General features: G+C 38.3%; 1 protein-coding gene across 2 annotated transcripts in view; it reads left to right on the forward strand.

Moving 5' to 3' along the window:
- Window positions 1-19,599, forward strand: part of LOC133526434 (uncharacterized) — a 45,648-nt gene that overhangs the window by 12,865 nt on the left and 13,184 nt on the right. For both annotated transcript variants that reach the window (XM_061863063.1, XM_061863064.1), the window contains 7 exons: window positions 1,571-1,760; window positions 3,172-3,333; window positions 15,256-15,357; window positions 15,887-16,007; window positions 16,358-16,490; window positions 16,626-16,804; window positions 18,345-18,490. In XM_061863063.1, the coding sequence (XP_061719047.1) occupies window positions 1,571-1,760; window positions 3,172-3,333; window positions 15,256-15,357; window positions 15,887-16,007; window positions 16,358-16,490; window positions 16,626-16,804; window positions 18,345-18,490 (1,033 nt within the window). The remainder of the gene's footprint in view (window positions 1-1,570; window positions 1,761-3,171; window positions 3,334-15,255; window positions 15,358-15,886; window positions 16,008-16,357; window positions 16,491-16,625; window positions 16,805-18,344; window positions 18,491-19,599) is intronic.

Below are 19,599 nucleotides of genomic sequence, written 5' to 3' on the forward strand. Positions count from 1 at the left end.
AACACCGCTTGATAGAAAGAGGAAACTGTCCTGTCATTAGAACACATAAACCAGTACCATCATATGACCGCTTGTAGGAATATATTTTTACACTATATAGTTCTTAGAAACCGGTGTCATTACAATGTATGTAATTAATTGATTTTCGTGTTAGTTCGTCATAAACAACTTAAATAAATGCAATTAGGGAAATTAAGGGTGGGTTTATTAGTACTTGTAATGTTATATGTTAGTTTTATTGACAGACCATTCATATAGGTTAACTATTATTTAAAGATAGGTGTGAATTACTTATTTAAATAAAACATTATTCTCATATAATATGAGTGTAATATGGGCGTTTTGTATGTATTTAAGTATTTGTATATATATATATACCCACAGCACAAACCTTCTTGAGCATACCATGGATCTTAGTCAATTTGTGTAAGAATGTCCCTATAATATTTATTTATTTGTTTATTTAGAAAATATGTTTTGTGATTTGTTTAAAGTAAAACTTGCCAAAAAACATTTTACAGTACATATGGTGCTACTTTATAGCACTAGTGCGAAAATTAGCATATTACGTTACTGTGTCGAACATTTAAAGGGCCATATGTACTGTAAAACGTTGTACGATACATGTGCGAATACGTAATTCGTAACTCGTGTCGATTTAAAACACTCCCTTCGGTCGTGTTTTAATTTATCGCCACTCGTTTCGAATTTCCTATTTTTCGCACTTGTATCGTAATGTACTATTTTATCTACCGTTTGTGGATGCTAAGCATAAGCACATATTGTTATGAATAAATTAAAAGCTTTCAAGTCCAAAAAACAGGTTATCTGTCACATTTTTGCATTTTGAAATCACGTAAATGTATACTCCTTTTTATATAAAACTTAGGAAACCTCTTTAATTATGCCCTCTTGGTAACAAGCAAAAATATCAAAATGACAGGCACAAGTGATTATCAATAACTTGTTAGCTCAGTAAATTTAAATATTGTAAATATTGCTTTTACATTATACGGGGTCATCCATTAATTACAACACACGTTTAGGGGGAGGGAAGGGGTGATGAAAATGTGACATGTTGTGACATGGGGGAGGGGGGAATCACAAACTTTGTGACGTAACTTTAACTTCATTTGTAACCGAAAATTGTTTTGTTGTTTTTTAGTTGATGTACAGTAAATAACTAGTTTTTGATATGATCATATAAGTAATCGGATCGGATATCTAACCGGAATTGACGATTTCGTTAAAAACAAAATTGCCAAATATGTGACGTCACACCAGGCGGGGAGGGGTTTGCCACATGTGACCAGATGTGACAAGGATGGAAGGGTCAAAAATCATGAAATTCGTGTAAAGTAATTTATGGATGACTCCTAATAATATGAACATGCCATTATGCCAGTTACAAATAGAATACGCGTTTCAATAAGGACGTTATTGTTGACATTGAGGTATTTCCTTCTCCTAAGGTAATTTCCTTTGCGCTACGACATGGTGTTCTTCAAGAAGCGGGTATTCCCAAGGAAAAAAGGACGAAATATCCATTAACACTTTCTTTCTTCCCCAGATCCACATGTATCAACAATCCATGATGCGTTCGGAAGAGATCCGGCGCCGCCGCCGCGACGACAACCCTGGCACGCATACGGCGGTCAACAACATACTCGCCGCTGCTGCTAGAGAGATGGAAGAGGCGAGGCATGCGACCAGGGGCAACGAGAGGGTGGTGGCCAGCATACAGACCGAGCTGGAACACGGTGAGTAACCTTAATCGAATGCATACGCGGCTGTTTTAGAAATGGCTTGTGTCCAGGGGCGAGGGAAATATCACCAGCCTACAGCTCTTTTCTTGAAGGTCGTATCAATCTGAAAATACCGCAAGCGAGGCACGAAGTTTCTCCAGAAATATATATATATATATATATATATACACACATACCACGTCGGTGGCAAACAAGCATACGGCCCGCCTGATGGTAAGCAGTCACCGTAGCCTATGGACGCCTGCAACTCTAGAGGTGTTACATGCGCGTTGCCGACCCTTTAAAAACCTGTATACTCCTTTTTTGAAGAACCCCATACTGTATACCCTCGGGAAAACCTCGACAGGGAGCTCATTCCACAGCCGGAGAGTCTGCGGGAAGAAATTCCTCTTAAACCGCACCAGTGCGCGACCATTGAGGCTCTAGGGTATGAGGATGAACACTCTGCCGACGGCGAGCGGTGCGGTGATAGAAAGTGGCCGTTGGCATCATGTCAAACAATTCTTTAGAGCACAGCCCATTGTACAAGCGGTAGAACACACACACACACAAGTTGAGGACTGCCAACGATCTAAGGGGTGAAGATGGAAACGTTGTCACTTCTTATGTAATCGTAGATACGTAAGATGTTAATTGTTTCGTAACTAAAGATTAGATTATTACTAACCTTCTAGAGACGTCTTGGTATGTCGCAGAAGCTACTTGCATATTTCGTGGAAGTGATTTGGTTTAATGTTACAACTTACAACGTAACTTTATCAATCACTCGACACCAGTAGGCTGGTTTATATTTAACTGGAAAAATTATTTTTAAATTTACAAGCATACCATATTATACAAATAACTCATGATTGATGACATCGTAAAATATGTGAAAGCTAAGTCTGGGTTGATCCTGAGAGTCGCGAAGTTGGAATCTCGACACAATGCGAAATTTAATTCGTTTGTGGTGAGCGTTCCGACTGAACCTTCAACAAGGACGAGTTTTGGCCGAAGGATGTGTTCGTTTACTACAAGAAGTATTGTATTATAAAATATAATTAATAGTGAATATTTTTTTCATCTTACGCCCATGTCACGGTAGCTAAAAGGCCAAGCCATATATTTTTACAAAGGTGTAGAGTTTGTGTAGTTAGGGCTTGTAGAGTTAGAAGCTTGGCTCTACAAGAGATCTGATAACTTTTTGACAGTGCGAGCCTTATGTTGTGGATTGGTCTTGGCAACATTTTACATGAAAATGTTATTGATGGAATCTATTTTTTGCGATATCTTCGCTATTTCTAAACCTATTTCTTCTAAAGATGGTGATGAATTATCTCAGGATAGGGTGAAGGGCTTTGATATATTTCTTTGCCAGTTTCAAAATCTTCCACATTATTTGGTCTAACGAGCCATCTTTCCCCAGCCGCCGCGACGTCTACCCCCGACAAGCAGGACGACGACAGGCCGAAGAAGCGCACCTCCATCCTGTCGCCCGACGACGACAAGCTGCGCGCCAAGAAGAAGATGACCGTCCGCTTCCAAGACGACAAGACTGACGAACGCCCTAACAAGGTTAATTCGCCGGGTGAGTTGTGTCAAACGTTCTGTTATTTAAATTCCTGCCGTCAAATGTAGACAGTTTGAGGCTGAGGAGATGATGATAAGACTGTGCGCTTCTGAAACGACCAGAATGACCAACGTCCTAATAAGCTTAATTCGCCGGGTGAGATGTGTCAAATGTTCTCTGTTGTTTAAAATCCTGCCGTCAAAGGTCGACAGTTTTAAGCTGAGGAGATGATGCCCTAACAAGGTTAATTCGCCGGGTGAGGGATGAGTTGTGTCAAACGTTCTTTTGTGTTATAATCTGGTTGCCACAGGTACACGTTTAGTCTAAGGCTTTCCAAACAGTGTCGGGTACGTGACACTTAAGAAACCGATATTTGGTATGATAACGTTTGATAACTTAGCTTTAAACTCAACGGTATATAATACAGATTTCTGCAGGTTAGGTTAGGTTAAGGTAGCTGCCATACGCGTCATGTCCCCGACAAAGTAGACCTTTTGTGTGGAGAGCCCCTAAGGAGATGTACCAACTTTTCGACAGGTAGGTTTTGTCGAAAGATTTACCCCTTTATTCATAAAACTTTACGGTCCTGATTTAATTAAATTATGTTTTATCTCTTTCTTACAAATACAAAAGCCATAATGACAGATAAAGACAAACGATTCATAGTTTATTGAGGCCAGTTACGCGTTTATGAGTAACGCCATTAGTATTTAAAAAGTTACGTCGTTTTATGATGGTAAACTGCGCCCAGAAGATGACTGTCCTAACAAGATTAATTCGCCGGGTGAGTTGTATCAAATGTTTTTCATCCTGTCGCCAACGACGAATATGATTACAAGTTTTTTAATATTTACCTATCCATTCCCATACGGTTTTGGCTCCTTTAAAATTAGGATACAATGACATGTCTTCTCTACAACAACAAAAATGTAGTAAAATGAAACTTTGAATTTTTTACGATGGGCAAAGACTTGTTAAGTCCATAAAAATTAAGCTTATACCTATACCGTTGAATATAAATAATATAATAATTCCACAGAATTTCACATCAGCGCGTCCATAAATTCGTTGAATTCACGTCAACTCGACTAAAATAAATAATTTACTTTAAATATTTGCTTTTGACGTATGCTTAATATACGAATAAACAACATGGAGATTTTTTTACATATCTTTTTTTTTGTGTTATTCAATGAGGAAAAACATTCTCAAGGTAAAACAAGCCAAAAATAATTACCTACTTATCACATCGATAAAATGAGACTTAATGCATTTTTGTAACTCTTATGGCGATTATTTTTAAATTTTAAAAAGTAATATGTAATTTAAGAGCATTAACTTTCGTTCTGCCATTTTGCACATTACAGTGGCATTAAATTTTTATAATAAATTCGGAACAAAAATAAAGTAACGGACTTTAAGTGGCCCGTCGGCAATAAAACCGTTAAAATATATTTTATTGGAATAAAAATATATTCTAAAGATTTTTTATGCTTCTCATGCATATTTATGAGGGTCTCAAGGCTTAGTAAAAATTCGATACCTGCTGATACAAATAATCACTTTTCTTATTCTTCATCATTTATGTATATTCTTCCACGAGTGGTTTTTTGCAGAGTAGGCGTGGTTGTTTCATGACAATCATGAGAAGAGTATCTTTATCTCTGACACTCCAATAGGGATGATGACACCATGTTGAATTTTATAACAAAATCTAGAACAGATAGAAATGAGCTATTTATCACAATAAATTTGACACTTCAATAATATATGGAAATGATTAAAAAAAATACTTTAAGTTTCAAAATTAAAATATGTTTAACTTCCAAAAAGGAAAAAAAAACTGTATACATAAACGCAATATTTCACAGACAAAATCGCAAGTTCCTTGTTTCCCATACTCCTCAGCAATACGACGACGTCACGATTGCTAGCCGTTTGGTTAGGAGCGTACAAATGTCGAACTTTGACTATCATAAATATTATAGGACATTATTACACAAATTGACTAAGTCCCACAGTAAGCTCAATAAGGCTTGTGTTGAGGGTACCTAGACAACGATATATATAATATATAAATATTTATAAATACTTAAATACATAGAAAACACCCATGACTCAGGAACAAATATCCATGCTCATCACACAAATACATGCCCTTACCAGGATTTGAACCCGGGACCATCAGCTTCGTAGGCAGGGTCACTACCCACTAGGCCAAACCGGTCGTCAAATCATAAATGGTAGCTGTCAAGTTCTTAGAGAGAGGTAAAAATATTGATGATGTCGATATCGATACTTGATTTTTCTGTACAATTGTTTTTTTTTTAATGTATAAGTATCATTTATTTGACTACAATTTAACATGTTTTTTTTTGGGATCCATGATAATCATTGACATTAGACATATAAACCGTTATTAGAACAACAAAAACGCTATTTTATTTTACTTTTCTTATGTTTCGAGTTGCAGGGCAGTGCATAAACGTTCTTGAGATAAATCTTTACAATAGAGGTTACTACTGGCCACTTACACTGATAAGTACACAACGTACCAAGTTTGTTGGATGGCAAAAGTGTCGAATTTACAGATGATGAAGATAAGAATACAGTACAAAATTACGCCAAATGTAAATTTTTGTCCATTACTTTTGTCAAAGTAGAAAAGTCTTTTCCTTCTTAAAATGGATTTTCAGCTACAGAAGAAGAAGTCTAACGCCCATTAACTTAGAAAAAGTTTTAGTAATATATTACGAGACATATATTTCTAAAAATAAATAGGGCTAAGATTATAATATATTAAGTTAATTGTTGTATATATTTATCGTGACTGCACCAGATTACTGCAGAATCTCAAAAACCTGATCATTCATTAAGAATACGGTGTCCCCTTTGGTGGAAATAAAATAGAGATTTAAATTTTGTTTTTAATTAATTTATGAATGGTTTGCGCTATGAAGATAACGATAATTTCTTAGTAATGATGAAAGATTGAAGATTTTTATTTATAAAAATTAAAAATGTTTAATACATGTTCATTTTGTAATTATATAGTCCTATTTTATAAAATAAACACGTTTAATTAAAGTCTTAGACTATCATTATGGTAAAGAAATTTATCGACATATAGCTATAATTATCGACATGTAGCAAATATTTCAAAATAATTTTTACCCATCCCTAAGAATGGCTCGAAATTGACAGCTACCATTTTGCACCTCCGATAGCGGGGTCTAATCATTTCTGACTTTTGTATTGCTTTAATGCAATGGGTCCCATGTCCCATATAGACATTTGATCCTCAAAACAAACCTGATCGTCTGATACCATAAATAAAAACTTGTCACCTAGCCTATTTTAAAGGTAGAGAATATAAATGATCTTCTGATCGATTTTCGTGGTAAGCCCTTTCCCTTTAATCTATAATACGTAAACTTTTCTCATTTTGTAACTACAAATAATGTCTTATGAGAGCAATATAACATTCCTCCAATATAAGTAGTAAAATTACTAGCTCTAAATATCTACCTCATTCTTTCAGTCTGCATTACAGCGATATTCCGTTATATAGTATAAAAGAATTAGAAATCCTATTAGTTGCTGCAAATAATGACCAAAGTTGAGCGAAATCACATCAATATTACTTAGTAGCGCATGTTATTTTCCTTTTAACAGAAGAAGGGAAACCGACACGATAATACACAAACAAAATCAGTGACGACGACACTTACAATAGGGTGGATACTTCGGATATCCGGATTTCAAACCCTATACGGAGCTCAGTGTGGCGTACCCTTTCCGCATCGCATCTCCGTCCAAAAGCGCGAACCGTCGTGCGATTCGCACGGAGAGGTGGAGCCATGTGTTGTACCATGCGGTTTTTCCCTACAAATCAAGATTCATCAAGATTCTACAGTACAAAAACAGTTTTGAATGATTCACGGTTAGTTTCACTAGACTTAAATTGACCGGGATATAAACCGTGGTGGTTTGTAAAACAATATAAAAGGGTTTATATCCCGGTCAATTTAAGTCTTAAGTACAAAGTTAAAAACCGCAACTCCGGACGCCGCTCCGAAGTGCGGAGCAGTGTGATAAAACCGCCTATAATATGGTTTCGTATAGTAGTACGGTCGCCAAATCTCAAAAGCCCTCTAGAAACACGATTTAATTGACTCGGCTCGGCCTTACCCACAACCGGTATCAATGTGTTCGGACAGTTCTCCTGATCACCGTACATGCGGTAGTAAAGCGGAAAAATGGTGGAGGGGATAGTAATGACGTCACAAAGATGGCGGCCGGACCTATTCTTTTTGGCGGTGTATCTCGAAAACCACTTAACCGATTTTAATCATCGAGGTGTCAAATAATAGCTTATATTATGGAGATTATTTCCTTTTCTACAAACATTTACGTGAAACCTATAGGAAAAAAAATAATCACAAAAACAGTTTTTTTATAAAATTATTTTTTTTAATTTTGTAAAAATCTCCGTAAATATTAGCATTTCGCAAATTTTGTTTAATATAAAACATATTGCTTCATTATCAAGGAATATAATGAGCCTTAAAACATACAGATCGAGTAATAAACAATGAAGCTACACTCATTTATTTGCGCATGGGTAACGATAACTGGCTTTTACCGGTCGAAACTGTGGTGACTGTTACGATACGTATTGAATGGAATTTATAGAGTATCGGTTTTAATTACTGAAATTATAATGACAATTATAAAAACCAGACACAATAATGTTACCTTACTTCGACGTTTAGTCTCTTTTTTCGTCTTAATCATAGGTAGGTACATATTTCTTTTTACTTAAAAATTTTATACAGGGTGAACTTTTAACCACCAGTCATACTCTGCGCAGCGACTTTATAGGTCATACTGAACAACTTTTACTATTAGTAGTCCCCAAGCCGCTCCGAGGCCAGATTTAATTGACTCAGCTCGGCCTTACCCACAACCGGTATCAATGTGTTCGGGCGTTTCTCCTGATCACCGTACATGCGGTAGTAAAGCGGAAAAATGGTGGGAGGGGATAGTAATGACGTCACAAAGATGGCGTCCGGACCTATTCTTTTTGGCGGTGTATCTCGAAAACCACTTAACCGATTGTATTCATCGAGGTGTCAACTAATAGCTTATATTATGGAGATTATTTCCTTTTTACAAACATTTACGTGAAACCTATAGGAAAATAATAATCACAAAAAACATTTTTTTTTTATACATTTGGTTGGTAGGTTTGTCTTATGTTTTAAAGCAGTAAAATCTTTCAAGTCGAAACACAGTATAAATATACATTTTGTTGTCTAATCTAAAAGTATGATGTTCATTGTTTAAGACTGATTAGTGATTACTGAATTAAATAACATGCTATTTGTTATTTTTGTTTTATTTTTTAAATCAGGTATTAATTTATTCACTATGTATCACTATACAGGCAAAATGTGTATCATAGTTTGTCTGTAAGTACTTACTACTTGTGTCGAATATAGGTATAAGATGAAATTTTAACCACCAGCCATACTCTGCGCAGTGACTTTACAGGTCATACTGAACAACTTTTATTATGGGACCAATGCCGAATCACGCAAGAAAATTTGGATCTGGAATGACACCCACTGGCTGTGCCCTACCACACAAAGCGAGATGACATTCACAATGCCCATACCTCTCTTTTGGACGTAGTTTAAGGACGTACCCGGGTCCATGACGCATGCTCGCCACACCGCTGCTTAAAATAAGCTGACGCACCGTAAATTGAACTGCGTAAAAATCGCAAAAAATATTACACGGAGATCTTATGGCAGACACCGTACCGGTGACGTAAAAGACGCAATTGTTTTGCGAACAAAAAAGATTCGCGTGAAGCACGTCACTGCGATTCCGTACCGTCACCGTTTTTTAAACAGCGGTGTGGGGAGCATGCGTCAAAAACGGTACGCATACGACGCGTCACTGCGATTCCGTATCGTGACCGTTTTTTAAGCTGCGGTCTGGTCGCACCTTGTATTGTATTGTATTGTATTCGGGCGATTTTTCCGCAACTCGACGACTTGCGCCTATTTTGCGTGATATGTTGGGGGTGGGCTAGTCCTGCCAGCCCAGCTCCTCGAGGAATCATATCAAACCTTTGATGTTGAGTAGGACCTCGGGGAGGTCTCTCGGAGATCCGAGATGTTTAGCCCTGTATGGAGTCACTCCGCTGCATTCCAGCACCACGTGAGAGGCTGTTTCTTCTATCTCCATGCAACCTCGGCACAGGGGACTGTCTGTGACACCTGTTGTGAAAAGATGTTTGTTAAATAGTCCATGACCTGTTATGACACTGGTTACCATACTCAGTCGGACCTTCCCTAGTTGCAGGAGCGCCCTTGTGAGTTTTCCGTTAATGCCAGGCATGGCTTCTTTTGCCTGTCTGCATCCAGTCTGGTTCAGCCAGTGTTCTGTGTGTAGTTTCCCTGTACGTGCCAGCAGCATTGAGCGTACCTTGCTAAATGGTATCGGAAGAATCGGTTCCGGACCAATCGCCCCCGCATTCGATCCTTGCCTGGCAAGCTCGTCCGCAGCATCGTTACCTCGGGATCCACTGTGTCCCTTGATCCATTGTAGGGTGATCTTGTTATTATGACATACCTCCATTAGTCGTTCGTGGCATTCGTGTATAAGTTTGGATGTAACTATATGGCTATTTAGAGCCATTAAGACTGCTCTACTGTCGGAGAGTATGCGGATGGAGGATCCTACTACCTTCCTTGCAGTGATGGCAGCCGCCGCGTTTATGATGCCCATGCACTCAGCTTGGAATACCGAGTTATGGGCTCCTAGCGGAGTGGTGATCGACATGTTCAGGTCTTCTGAGAAGGTTCCAGAGCCCGATCCGCTGTCTGTTTTGGACCCATCAGTGAAGATTCTCAGCTCCCGGGGATTGAGTCCTTCATGATTGTCGTCCTCATATAACTGTATTTTGTACCTTTTATCGAAGATAGCTTGTTTGTGAATCCGGTCCGTGCCTGACCTAAGCACTGGAAATTCGTCATACACCTTTTCCAGGCATTTTGTGTGAAGAGCTCCTGTGATGTTAGACCATATCTTGAGGGTTCGCAACCTTACCGCTGAGAGACTGGCCTCTTGCTGTATGTGTAGGTGCAGCGGTGGAAGGTTTAGCATGACCTCCATGGCTGCAGTCGGGGTAGACCTCGTTCAGCCAGTGGTGGCCGCGCATGCGAGCCTTTGAAGTCTTTGTAGTTTGTCTCGTACGTTGCCTAGATTTGTTCTTGGCCACCAAACCAGAGCACCGTAACAGAGTAAGGGGCGGATTATCGTCTTATAGAGCCAGAGGGTAATTTTCGGGTTGAGTCCCCACCTCTTACCAATCATCCTTCTGCACTGCCAGAAGACAACTCCCGCCTTGTCTATCCGTTTGTTGATGTGGTTGTTCCAATTGAGTTTATTGTCGAGAGTTAGTCCTAAGTACTTAACTTCATCGGACAGCTGTAGCTCAGTTTGGAAAAGTGTTGGTCTGGTAAAGTTGGTGGCACCTTTATATGGGACAGTCAAAATTTTTTTCGCGATTTCGGAATTGGTCCCATAGTAAAAGTTGTTAAGTATGACCTATAAAGTCGCTGCGCAGAGTATGACTGGTGGTTAAAAGTTCACCCTGTATAAAATTTTTAAGTAAAAAGAAATATGTACCTACCTATGATTAAGACGAAAAAAGAGACTAAACGTCGAAGTAAGGTAACATTATTGTGTCTGGTTTTTATAATTTTAATTATGATTTCAGTAATTAAAACCGATACTCTATAAATTCCATTCAATACGTATCGTAACAGTCACCACAGTTTCGACCGGTAAAAGCCAGTTATCGTTACCCATGCGCAAATAAATGAGTGTAGCTTCATTGTTTATTACTCGATCTGTATGTTTTAAGGCTCATTATATTCCTTGATAATGAAGCAATATATTTTATATTAAACAAAATTTGCGAAATGCTAATATTTACGGAGATTTTTACAAAATAAAAAATAATAATTTTATAAAAAAACTGTTTTTTGTGATTATTTTTTTTCCTATAGGTTTCACGTAAATGTTTGTAGAAAAGGAAATAATCTCCATAATATAAGCTATTATTTGACACCTCGATGATTAAAATCGGTTAAGTGGTTTTCGAGATACACCGCCAAAAAGAATAGGTCCGGCCGCCATCTTTGTGACGTCATTACTATCCCCTCCACCATTTTTCCGCTTTACTACCGCATGTACGGTGATCAGGAGAATTGTCCGAACACATTGATACCGGTTGTGGGTAAGGCCGAGCTGAGTCAATTAAATCTGGCCTCGGAGCGGCTTGGCGACCGTACTATAGCGCTATCTAGTTCACCTGACAACCACGATCTTTTCTTACATTCTAAATTCAGCAGTCAATAACTTTTTGTTTTGTAACTACCTTACCGAAATCGATAACTTATATTAAAACTTAAGAACCCCGAAAACAGTACGTTTCTAATCAATTTAATCTATTATTGGCGAAGATCGAAGCGATTTAAAGGTCAATCTATTTTTAAACCGAAAAGGTAAGACATTGTCCGTAGCAATTTCCAATAATCAACGATTTTATACTTAACTTTCTCTTGATATTTATTTAATTATTCTTTATCTTTACAACATAATACTTTGATTTTTCAACTCCCATTAAGAGGATACAGGAGATTATAGGATTATTAGAAATATTTTAGGTGAACATATCCGTCTCACTAACGGAAGCGGCTCCTAAAATTAGTGCGATAAGGACAACGCCAGGTTAGGCAAAAAATCCTGCGTAAAAATCTCAAAAAACGATGTTTCGATCTCGACTGTTTCCTCCTTCAAAACTTAACCAAACGTAACGAAATTTTGAGATCTAAATGGTAATGAAATTGTCTGTGTCGGACTGTTTTGCTCTTTAGGCTAATTGATGTCAGATTTGAATATCATGCTTCTCTTTGCGGCCTAGTAAATTAGGCCGTTTTTGCGAATATTTTAAGTGCACTAGCGCCTTAAGAAACAACACTATCAAAAAAGCAAAACAATCTGACACAAATGTTAATACTTATAATCTGTGTTGAAAAAATAATTGCTCTAGCTTTAAAAACCACGGAGGAAACAGTCGAGTACGTTTGTATGGAGAAATGACCACTAACCCCCTCCGACGTATTGGTATGATGGAAAGGGACAAACTATTATTAGCGACATCGTAACTTTAGTACACGTTTATGAATAAGGGGGTAAGTAACTACGTCGGAGGCGATAGCCAATATCAGTCACAACCAGAAATTAACCTGCGCGTATCCTTAACATTCGAGAACTGTAGGCGTAGCGACAGTATCTGCGAGATAGACTACCCGTCCGGCTCTAATTAATACAGTTAATAGAGAAAGACGAGTCGTGGGCGAGATATTGTCGCGCCTCCCCTGTGCTAGGCCTACAGAAAAGTCAAAGTTTGTTTTGTTGTATGTGTTACCTATCCTTTCTTTTACAAGCAATAATTGCAATATCATATCTCAATGTAAGATTGTCCCCAAATACTTATTTATTTATATCAGGCGTTATTTGCTTGCAGTTCTCTGATACTCGTAAAATGTTTTTCTTCGTTTTGTAAACAAGTGGCATTCAGACAATATCAATTATGTCTCATTTAACTACCACTCACAAGCGATTTATTTCAATTATGAACCAGGAACATTACTTACATTACACTTATACAGTGTGTATTTTTGATATAACCGAAAACTTAAACTAGACATAGGTTTTAGTGCTATAAAACAGTTATGAAAGTTTTTTTTAATTCAGTCTTAATTACCGGAGCATAATTAATAAAAAAATTGTTTTTTTTTTTGAGCGGCAATGTATTTCGGACTATACGGTCACTTGTGACAGTTGTGACGTCGCGTCATTAAATGCGACGTTTTGACTTAAACCAAAGTTGTGATTCATTGCTTGCTGAATTATTTTATATGGCAAAATAAAAGTCATCAATTTTTATAAAACCTATGAAAGGTTCATTAAAGCCTAAACTAGCTACCCTTTCATTATGGGATCGTATCAAAAATGAAGATGAAAAGACCCCTCCTTTATGCAATTTTCTACATCCAAATATGCCTCCGTCTGTTTATATAACATATTTAAATTATCTCGTTTTCTTACTTTAACAAATGTATTCTTTTTACCAACTCTGTAAGAACAGATGTACCGAAACATATCTAGTCGAACAGTCAAGAGCTCATAAATATCTGAACACATTTCTATTGACAAGAGAGTACAGCAGGTACTAACTTATATTTTACTCTGTTATTTACTCGACTGTTTTCGCAGAGTTTCGAATCACAAACAAAAAGTTCCTCATATTCATATGTTTGCACAATTTTTCCCAGTTAAAATAATAAAGCTGGATGTAAATGGAGTTTAAAATAAACAAGTCTAAGTACAATGTGGGTGATTGTGTTCTCGGGAGGAAATTACGCTAAATTATATTGTCTTGAAGCCATTGTTGCTCAAATTGATGGTTGCGCGAGGAAATGTATTATTTTACGTAAGAGTTTAATCCTAGTATTTGCTTTTGTGAAACTCCGCGGTGAGATGTATTTAAGTTGGAGGGTTTAGTGTTTGTCTACTGGCATTTCAAAAGGCTGGTAGCATTTTAACCAGGATATTGTATTTAAGGAAATCTCTACTTAGCGTCTATCGGCCTAATGCTACTGTTTTTGTAACAAATACGTAGGAATATCCACTTAGTTTTTATCTACAAGAATAGGGATCTAGATATTGCACTATTGTAGCTGATTCTTGAGAAAACATGCTATTTCTTACTTGCACTATTACACAGTCGCTAATCGAGTTTGTGTATCCACGTATTAAGGTACAAGTTGGAACCCAGCGACACGCTGGGTTAAAGAAGCTTTTTTTGATAACATCTTTAACTGAAATATAAAGATTATTCAATGTAAAGATAATGTTAGCTTTATGGTCCAATTTTTTACTCATGGTAAAACGTATTTCGTTTTTGGATGAATGTTTATAACTATGTCTTAATTTTACAAAAGTATTAATAAAGCTAACTATATATTAATATTGCTAACTGTATACATATTTATATCAATAACCGATTTCTTTTGTAAAACCCAGAAGAATTAAATAAAAACTAAATTTGTTTCTACTTATTTGCAGTGATGTAAATAATTAGTCTTATGTTTACTTTACATATGTTACTCAATCAAGAGAATGTTTACAATTAGTCAAGCCGGCGACAAATGTTTTTTATATCAATCTAATCAATCTTTATGCGCGTTTAAATAGACCTTTAACTGCTAGAACTCTCAAAAATATGTTGTTATCAAGGCTCGGAATAATGCCCTTCATTTTGAAAACATGGCCCTGTTCCGTAAAACAGAGACTTGCATATACAAATGTCAACGATTAAATATGCCCCAATGACGTCCGTAGACTGTCACGAAGGACTAGCACATGCCTCTTCAGTTGTCAAAAATATAAGCAACCCTTCCATATACCTAAAAAGAGACGGAAACATACAGTCAGCTCTCGTAGCTTGAATACAAGTAGCATAGAAGTTCGAATACATACTATACATCCTAATAGGGTACATGTGAATACTAGCTGTAAAAAGTCCTTTGTAAGACCTTGAGTAAGATGTAACAAGATATAAATGCAATAAATGATGGTCAGGTAATATATATAGCTAACTGAATATATGACAAATGATATACTGCTAGTCCTTTTTTAATTTTAGGTGAACGGCTTTTATAGCTGCTGTACGTGGTGGGTCAGTTCTATCGCTGTGACTGTGTGTATAAAAGTCATAAATAAGTCCATAGAAGAGAAGGCCATAAGTCCTAAGGTAAAAGTACTAAACATGACATTTGTTATTGTCATCAGGGGCAGCCTCGAACCAGGACGACCCAAAGCCGGGCGGCATCAAAGTAGTGCAGCTATCCGCCCTTCAGAAGCCCACCAACAACGAGCATGACGATTCTGATGGTGAGTATTCTGTGAAGTAGGTATAATATCCGTCACGGCCATTGGAAAACCCATTTAATAGGCGGGTCCACACTGAACGAGCCGCCCCGCGAGGAAATTGCTGCGCGGAGCAGCCCGGTCGGTAGATTGCCTTGCGCGAGGCAATGCGGCCAAGGCACGTCTACACAGATTGAGCTGCTTCGCGCGGCATTTTCCTCGCGTGGCGGCTCGTTCTGTGTGGACCTGCCTAATTTATATACAAATTCTAATTGTTTCTCCAATGGCTGTTATTTATGGTGGGGCATTACTAGTAGGCTCATTTTTCAAATCCCCTGACACGAACAACAAACGTTATAAAGAAACTATATTTTGATAACGGGTTTTGATTCAAATTTAATGTCCCCCTAAAAACGCCTGAAAAATTTAAAAGCCTCCGAATTCCCGCGGTCTTGATCTTATAATTTATATTTTTATACGATATTAAAAATAGTCGTTGGTAGGGTGGGCAAGAAGAGTAAGTAAACTCTAATGTAATTTGTGTGTTATCCAGAGAAAGCCAAGAACATGGATGACGATGAGGAAACTGATTCAAGCGGCTCCATGTCTGACTCCAATGTCAACGAATGTGAAGAGGGGCGCCGCCCTCACGTCTGCGACGTTTGTGATCTCAGGTAAACATTCAAATTTCTTCTCGAATAAGTTCGATTTGAATAGACGAAGCTTTGACGAGAGAGCAAGAGGTTGACGATTTTCTTAGAAAAGTATACACAATTAATTCAGTAGTGTTCGTAATGGAACAGGCATCGGCAGCCTTGTGACTTGACTTTGACTTTGAGATTGGACTTTTACGCTCGGCCGTTTATGTCACACTCGGCTAGCAAATGGAAATTAAATATATTTTTACATCGATCCAGCTTTTGGAATTTTTTAATGGCGGGGCCATGGTGGTAAACATGATTAACAGCTTACAGAGTATAAGTACATCCACAAGTATAAGTATTTCATAATGTGTTCTTTACAGATTCCAGCGATCATCCCACCTCTCCCGACACCGGCTGACACACACCGGCGAGCGGCCCTTCACGTGCGGCGGCTGCGGCCGCTCCTTCGCGCGCTCCGACAAGCTGCGCGTCCACACCAAGATCTGCGAGCGGGTAACGTTCACAAGATCATCCCACCTATTTCGTTATATGAACGGGTCTACCGCGATAAAGTCTGACATGACGTGACCAGCTGTAGTGACGATTTAATAAATAATTTGACACTTATACCCACATTTCCCATTCCAGGAAGACCCAACTGTCGACATGGCCAACGAATCCACCACAACCAAGCGCGAAAACAACTCTGAAGTGATGTCCGGCATGGTGCGCACCACACATAGGGAGTCCGGTCATCTTGTGTTCACGCCCAGCGGAGACGTCATGCTACCGCCCAGGGCTACTACTAACCCCGTCGTACTCAACAGGTAAATACTCTAGGAAAATCCGTCGATATGGCTATAGAATTTACGACCAAGCGTGAGAACAATTCGGAAGTGATATATGTCCGGCATAGTGCGCACCACACATCTGGAATCCGGACATCTTGTGTTCATGCCCAGCGGGGAAGTCATGTTACCACCCAGGGCTACTACTAACCCCGTCGTACACGACAGGGAAATACCAACAATACTCCAGGAAGATTAAATGTGAGAACAATTCCGAAGTGATGTCTGGCATGGTGCGCACCATACATTGGGAATTTGGATATCTCGTGTTCACGCCCAGCGGGGATGTCATGTTGCCGCCTAGAGCTACTACCAGCCCCTTTGTATTGAACAAATACTTTACTCTAGAAGGACTCTATCTGGTTAGCGGAGATGGTTAGTGAGTACCCAAGGGTGTTATGTGCGGGAATGTTTACATTAGCTTCAGAATTTTTAATAACGGAAAGTAACATATCCAAGCATATTTGGAGCACGTTTATGGTAACTATTTTACAATAAATATTTTATAAATACAAACACAGATCGTTCCCGCACCCAAAACCCCGGGGTATGATCGTGACCAAGGGTGAGAACAATTCCGAAGTGATGTCCGGCATGGTGCGCACAACACATTGGAAATCCGGGTCGAGACAGTTTTTGGAGGAATATTCTTGGCCAATAAAAAAGAATGTTTTGTATTTTGAGAAGTAATTAAATTTTCAACAATAAATATCTAGCTAAATTTAAATTTTGAGTAGAATTATAAGAATAATAACCGGCCAAGAGCATGTCGGGCCACGCTCAGTGTAGGGTTCCGTAGTTACTCTTCCGTCACAATAAGCTAAACTGGAGCTTAAAGTATAGTAAATTGTTAACCAAGGGATGAAACGGTACCTTTCACCCAAGTTAAACAAATAGGCAAATTTGCATAATCAGTACCTAATTAAAGTAAGTCTTTTTACTATGAAGGGAAAACTTTTTGCGATAACTCAAAAATAGCTAAACTGATCATGTCCGCTATAGTTTTCATTTAATGTCTTTCTTAAGCTCTACTTCCATGATTTTTTTCATATTTTTTGGACCTATGGTTTAAAAGTTAGAGGGGGGGGGGACACATTTTTTTTTCCTTTCGGAGCGATTATCTCCGAATATATTCACTTTATCAAAAAATGTTTCTTGAAAACCCCTATTAGTTTTGAAAGACCTTTCCAACGATACCCCACACTCTAAGGTTGAAGCGAAAAAAAAATTTCACCCCCACTTTACGTGTAGGGGAGGTACCCTAAAAAAAATTAAATTTTTTGATTTTATTGTACGACTTTGTCGGCTTCATTGATTTATATATCCATGTCAAATTTCAGCTTTCTAGCACTAACGACCACGGAGCAAAGCCTCGGACAGACAGACAGACAGACAGACAGACAGACAGACAGACAGACGGACATGGCGAAACTATAAGGGTTCCGTTTTATGCCATTTGGCTACGGAACCCTAAAAATGGTCCATTAAAGTGGAATAATGAATGGTTGCGCTCCCCCAGCACGCTGGAGGCGGTGAAGAGCGAGCTGCCGGCGGGCGAGCTGCTGGAGCCGCCGCGCCGCGGCCGCGGGCGCCCGCGCAAGACGCCGCTGCCGCTCACGCCCAAGATCAAGAAGAAGCGGGGGCGGCCACCCAAGACTTCGCTTGGTAAGCTTTTGCTTTTAAGCAATTTAATAACAGAAATGTGCTTGTTCATTATTTTTTTGGCAAAAACTTGAGCGAGACACGTTTACATAGACCGAACTGCGTCAAGTGGTAATTTTGTTCATTCTGTATCTATCTTCATTATGGTCTAAAAGGTTTTTTTTTATCAATTTTTTTAGGAACCCGTAATATTTTACGCTCCATCTCAATATTGCTTTGCGTTTAACGTGAATATTCTGTTGTAACTACAGTTTAGAATCTTTCTTTTTATAAATCATTTGGTCCGACCGAGAACGCTTTTTTGTCTCGGCCGAGAATGAACAGACCGAGATTCAATAGAATTATCGGCCGTGACCGAGACCCAGATTTTATAAAATAGAGGAATAAATACGAATTTTACACTAAAATACTTTAATATTCAAATTCGACGATTTATCAGAAACAAAGTTATTATAATCAATTCGTAGCGCTTAAATCTCAGATCATAGAAAGTACTAGATGGCTGACGGAGGCGTGGCGCGTGTCGCCGCGACATGGCCACATCGTGGCCATACCGGCCCGCCGTAAGACAGTAGCAAATTAGCTGTCATTGAACAATGTGCGCGTCAATTTTATTAAAATGCCGAATTATAGCGTTATTTTGTGTCGAAATAGGAGTGCATCCAAAAACTATAAGGATCATGGAGTTACATAGTACATTTTTTTTCACGTATTAGTCAATAAAACCACACATTTTAACAAATAAATCCAGTGACATATGATTTTTCTGAGTCAGACCATGTTGTCATACAAACGCGTGGCAATTTGTCTATGCATTCTACATTGACGCTTTGGCATGGAAAACTATTTGTAGTGTCCTTAGCAACGGCGCAATGCATTAAACCGCTAACGATATTCACAGGGACATTATTGTTTCTTGGTACGACCGCCAACCGCTCCCTTCATTGACGCCGCGAAGTAGAGTGGTGCTCGTGCATATAATTGATCTTTGAGCGTTATCGATAAAAATGTTTGGATATACTGTAAACACACATTAAAAATAATTACTTTCATACGAAAGTAATTATTTTTCAAGTAAAATTTTACAATTATTTTATATGCACCTAATGTTT

This window comes from Cydia pomonella, chromosome 16 (genome assembly GCF_033807575.1).
Source record: "Cydia pomonella isolate Wapato2018A chromosome 16, ilCydPomo1, whole genome shotgun sequence".
NCBI classification, from domain to species: domain Eukaryota; kingdom Metazoa; phylum Arthropoda; class Insecta; order Lepidoptera; family Tortricidae; genus Cydia; species Cydia pomonella.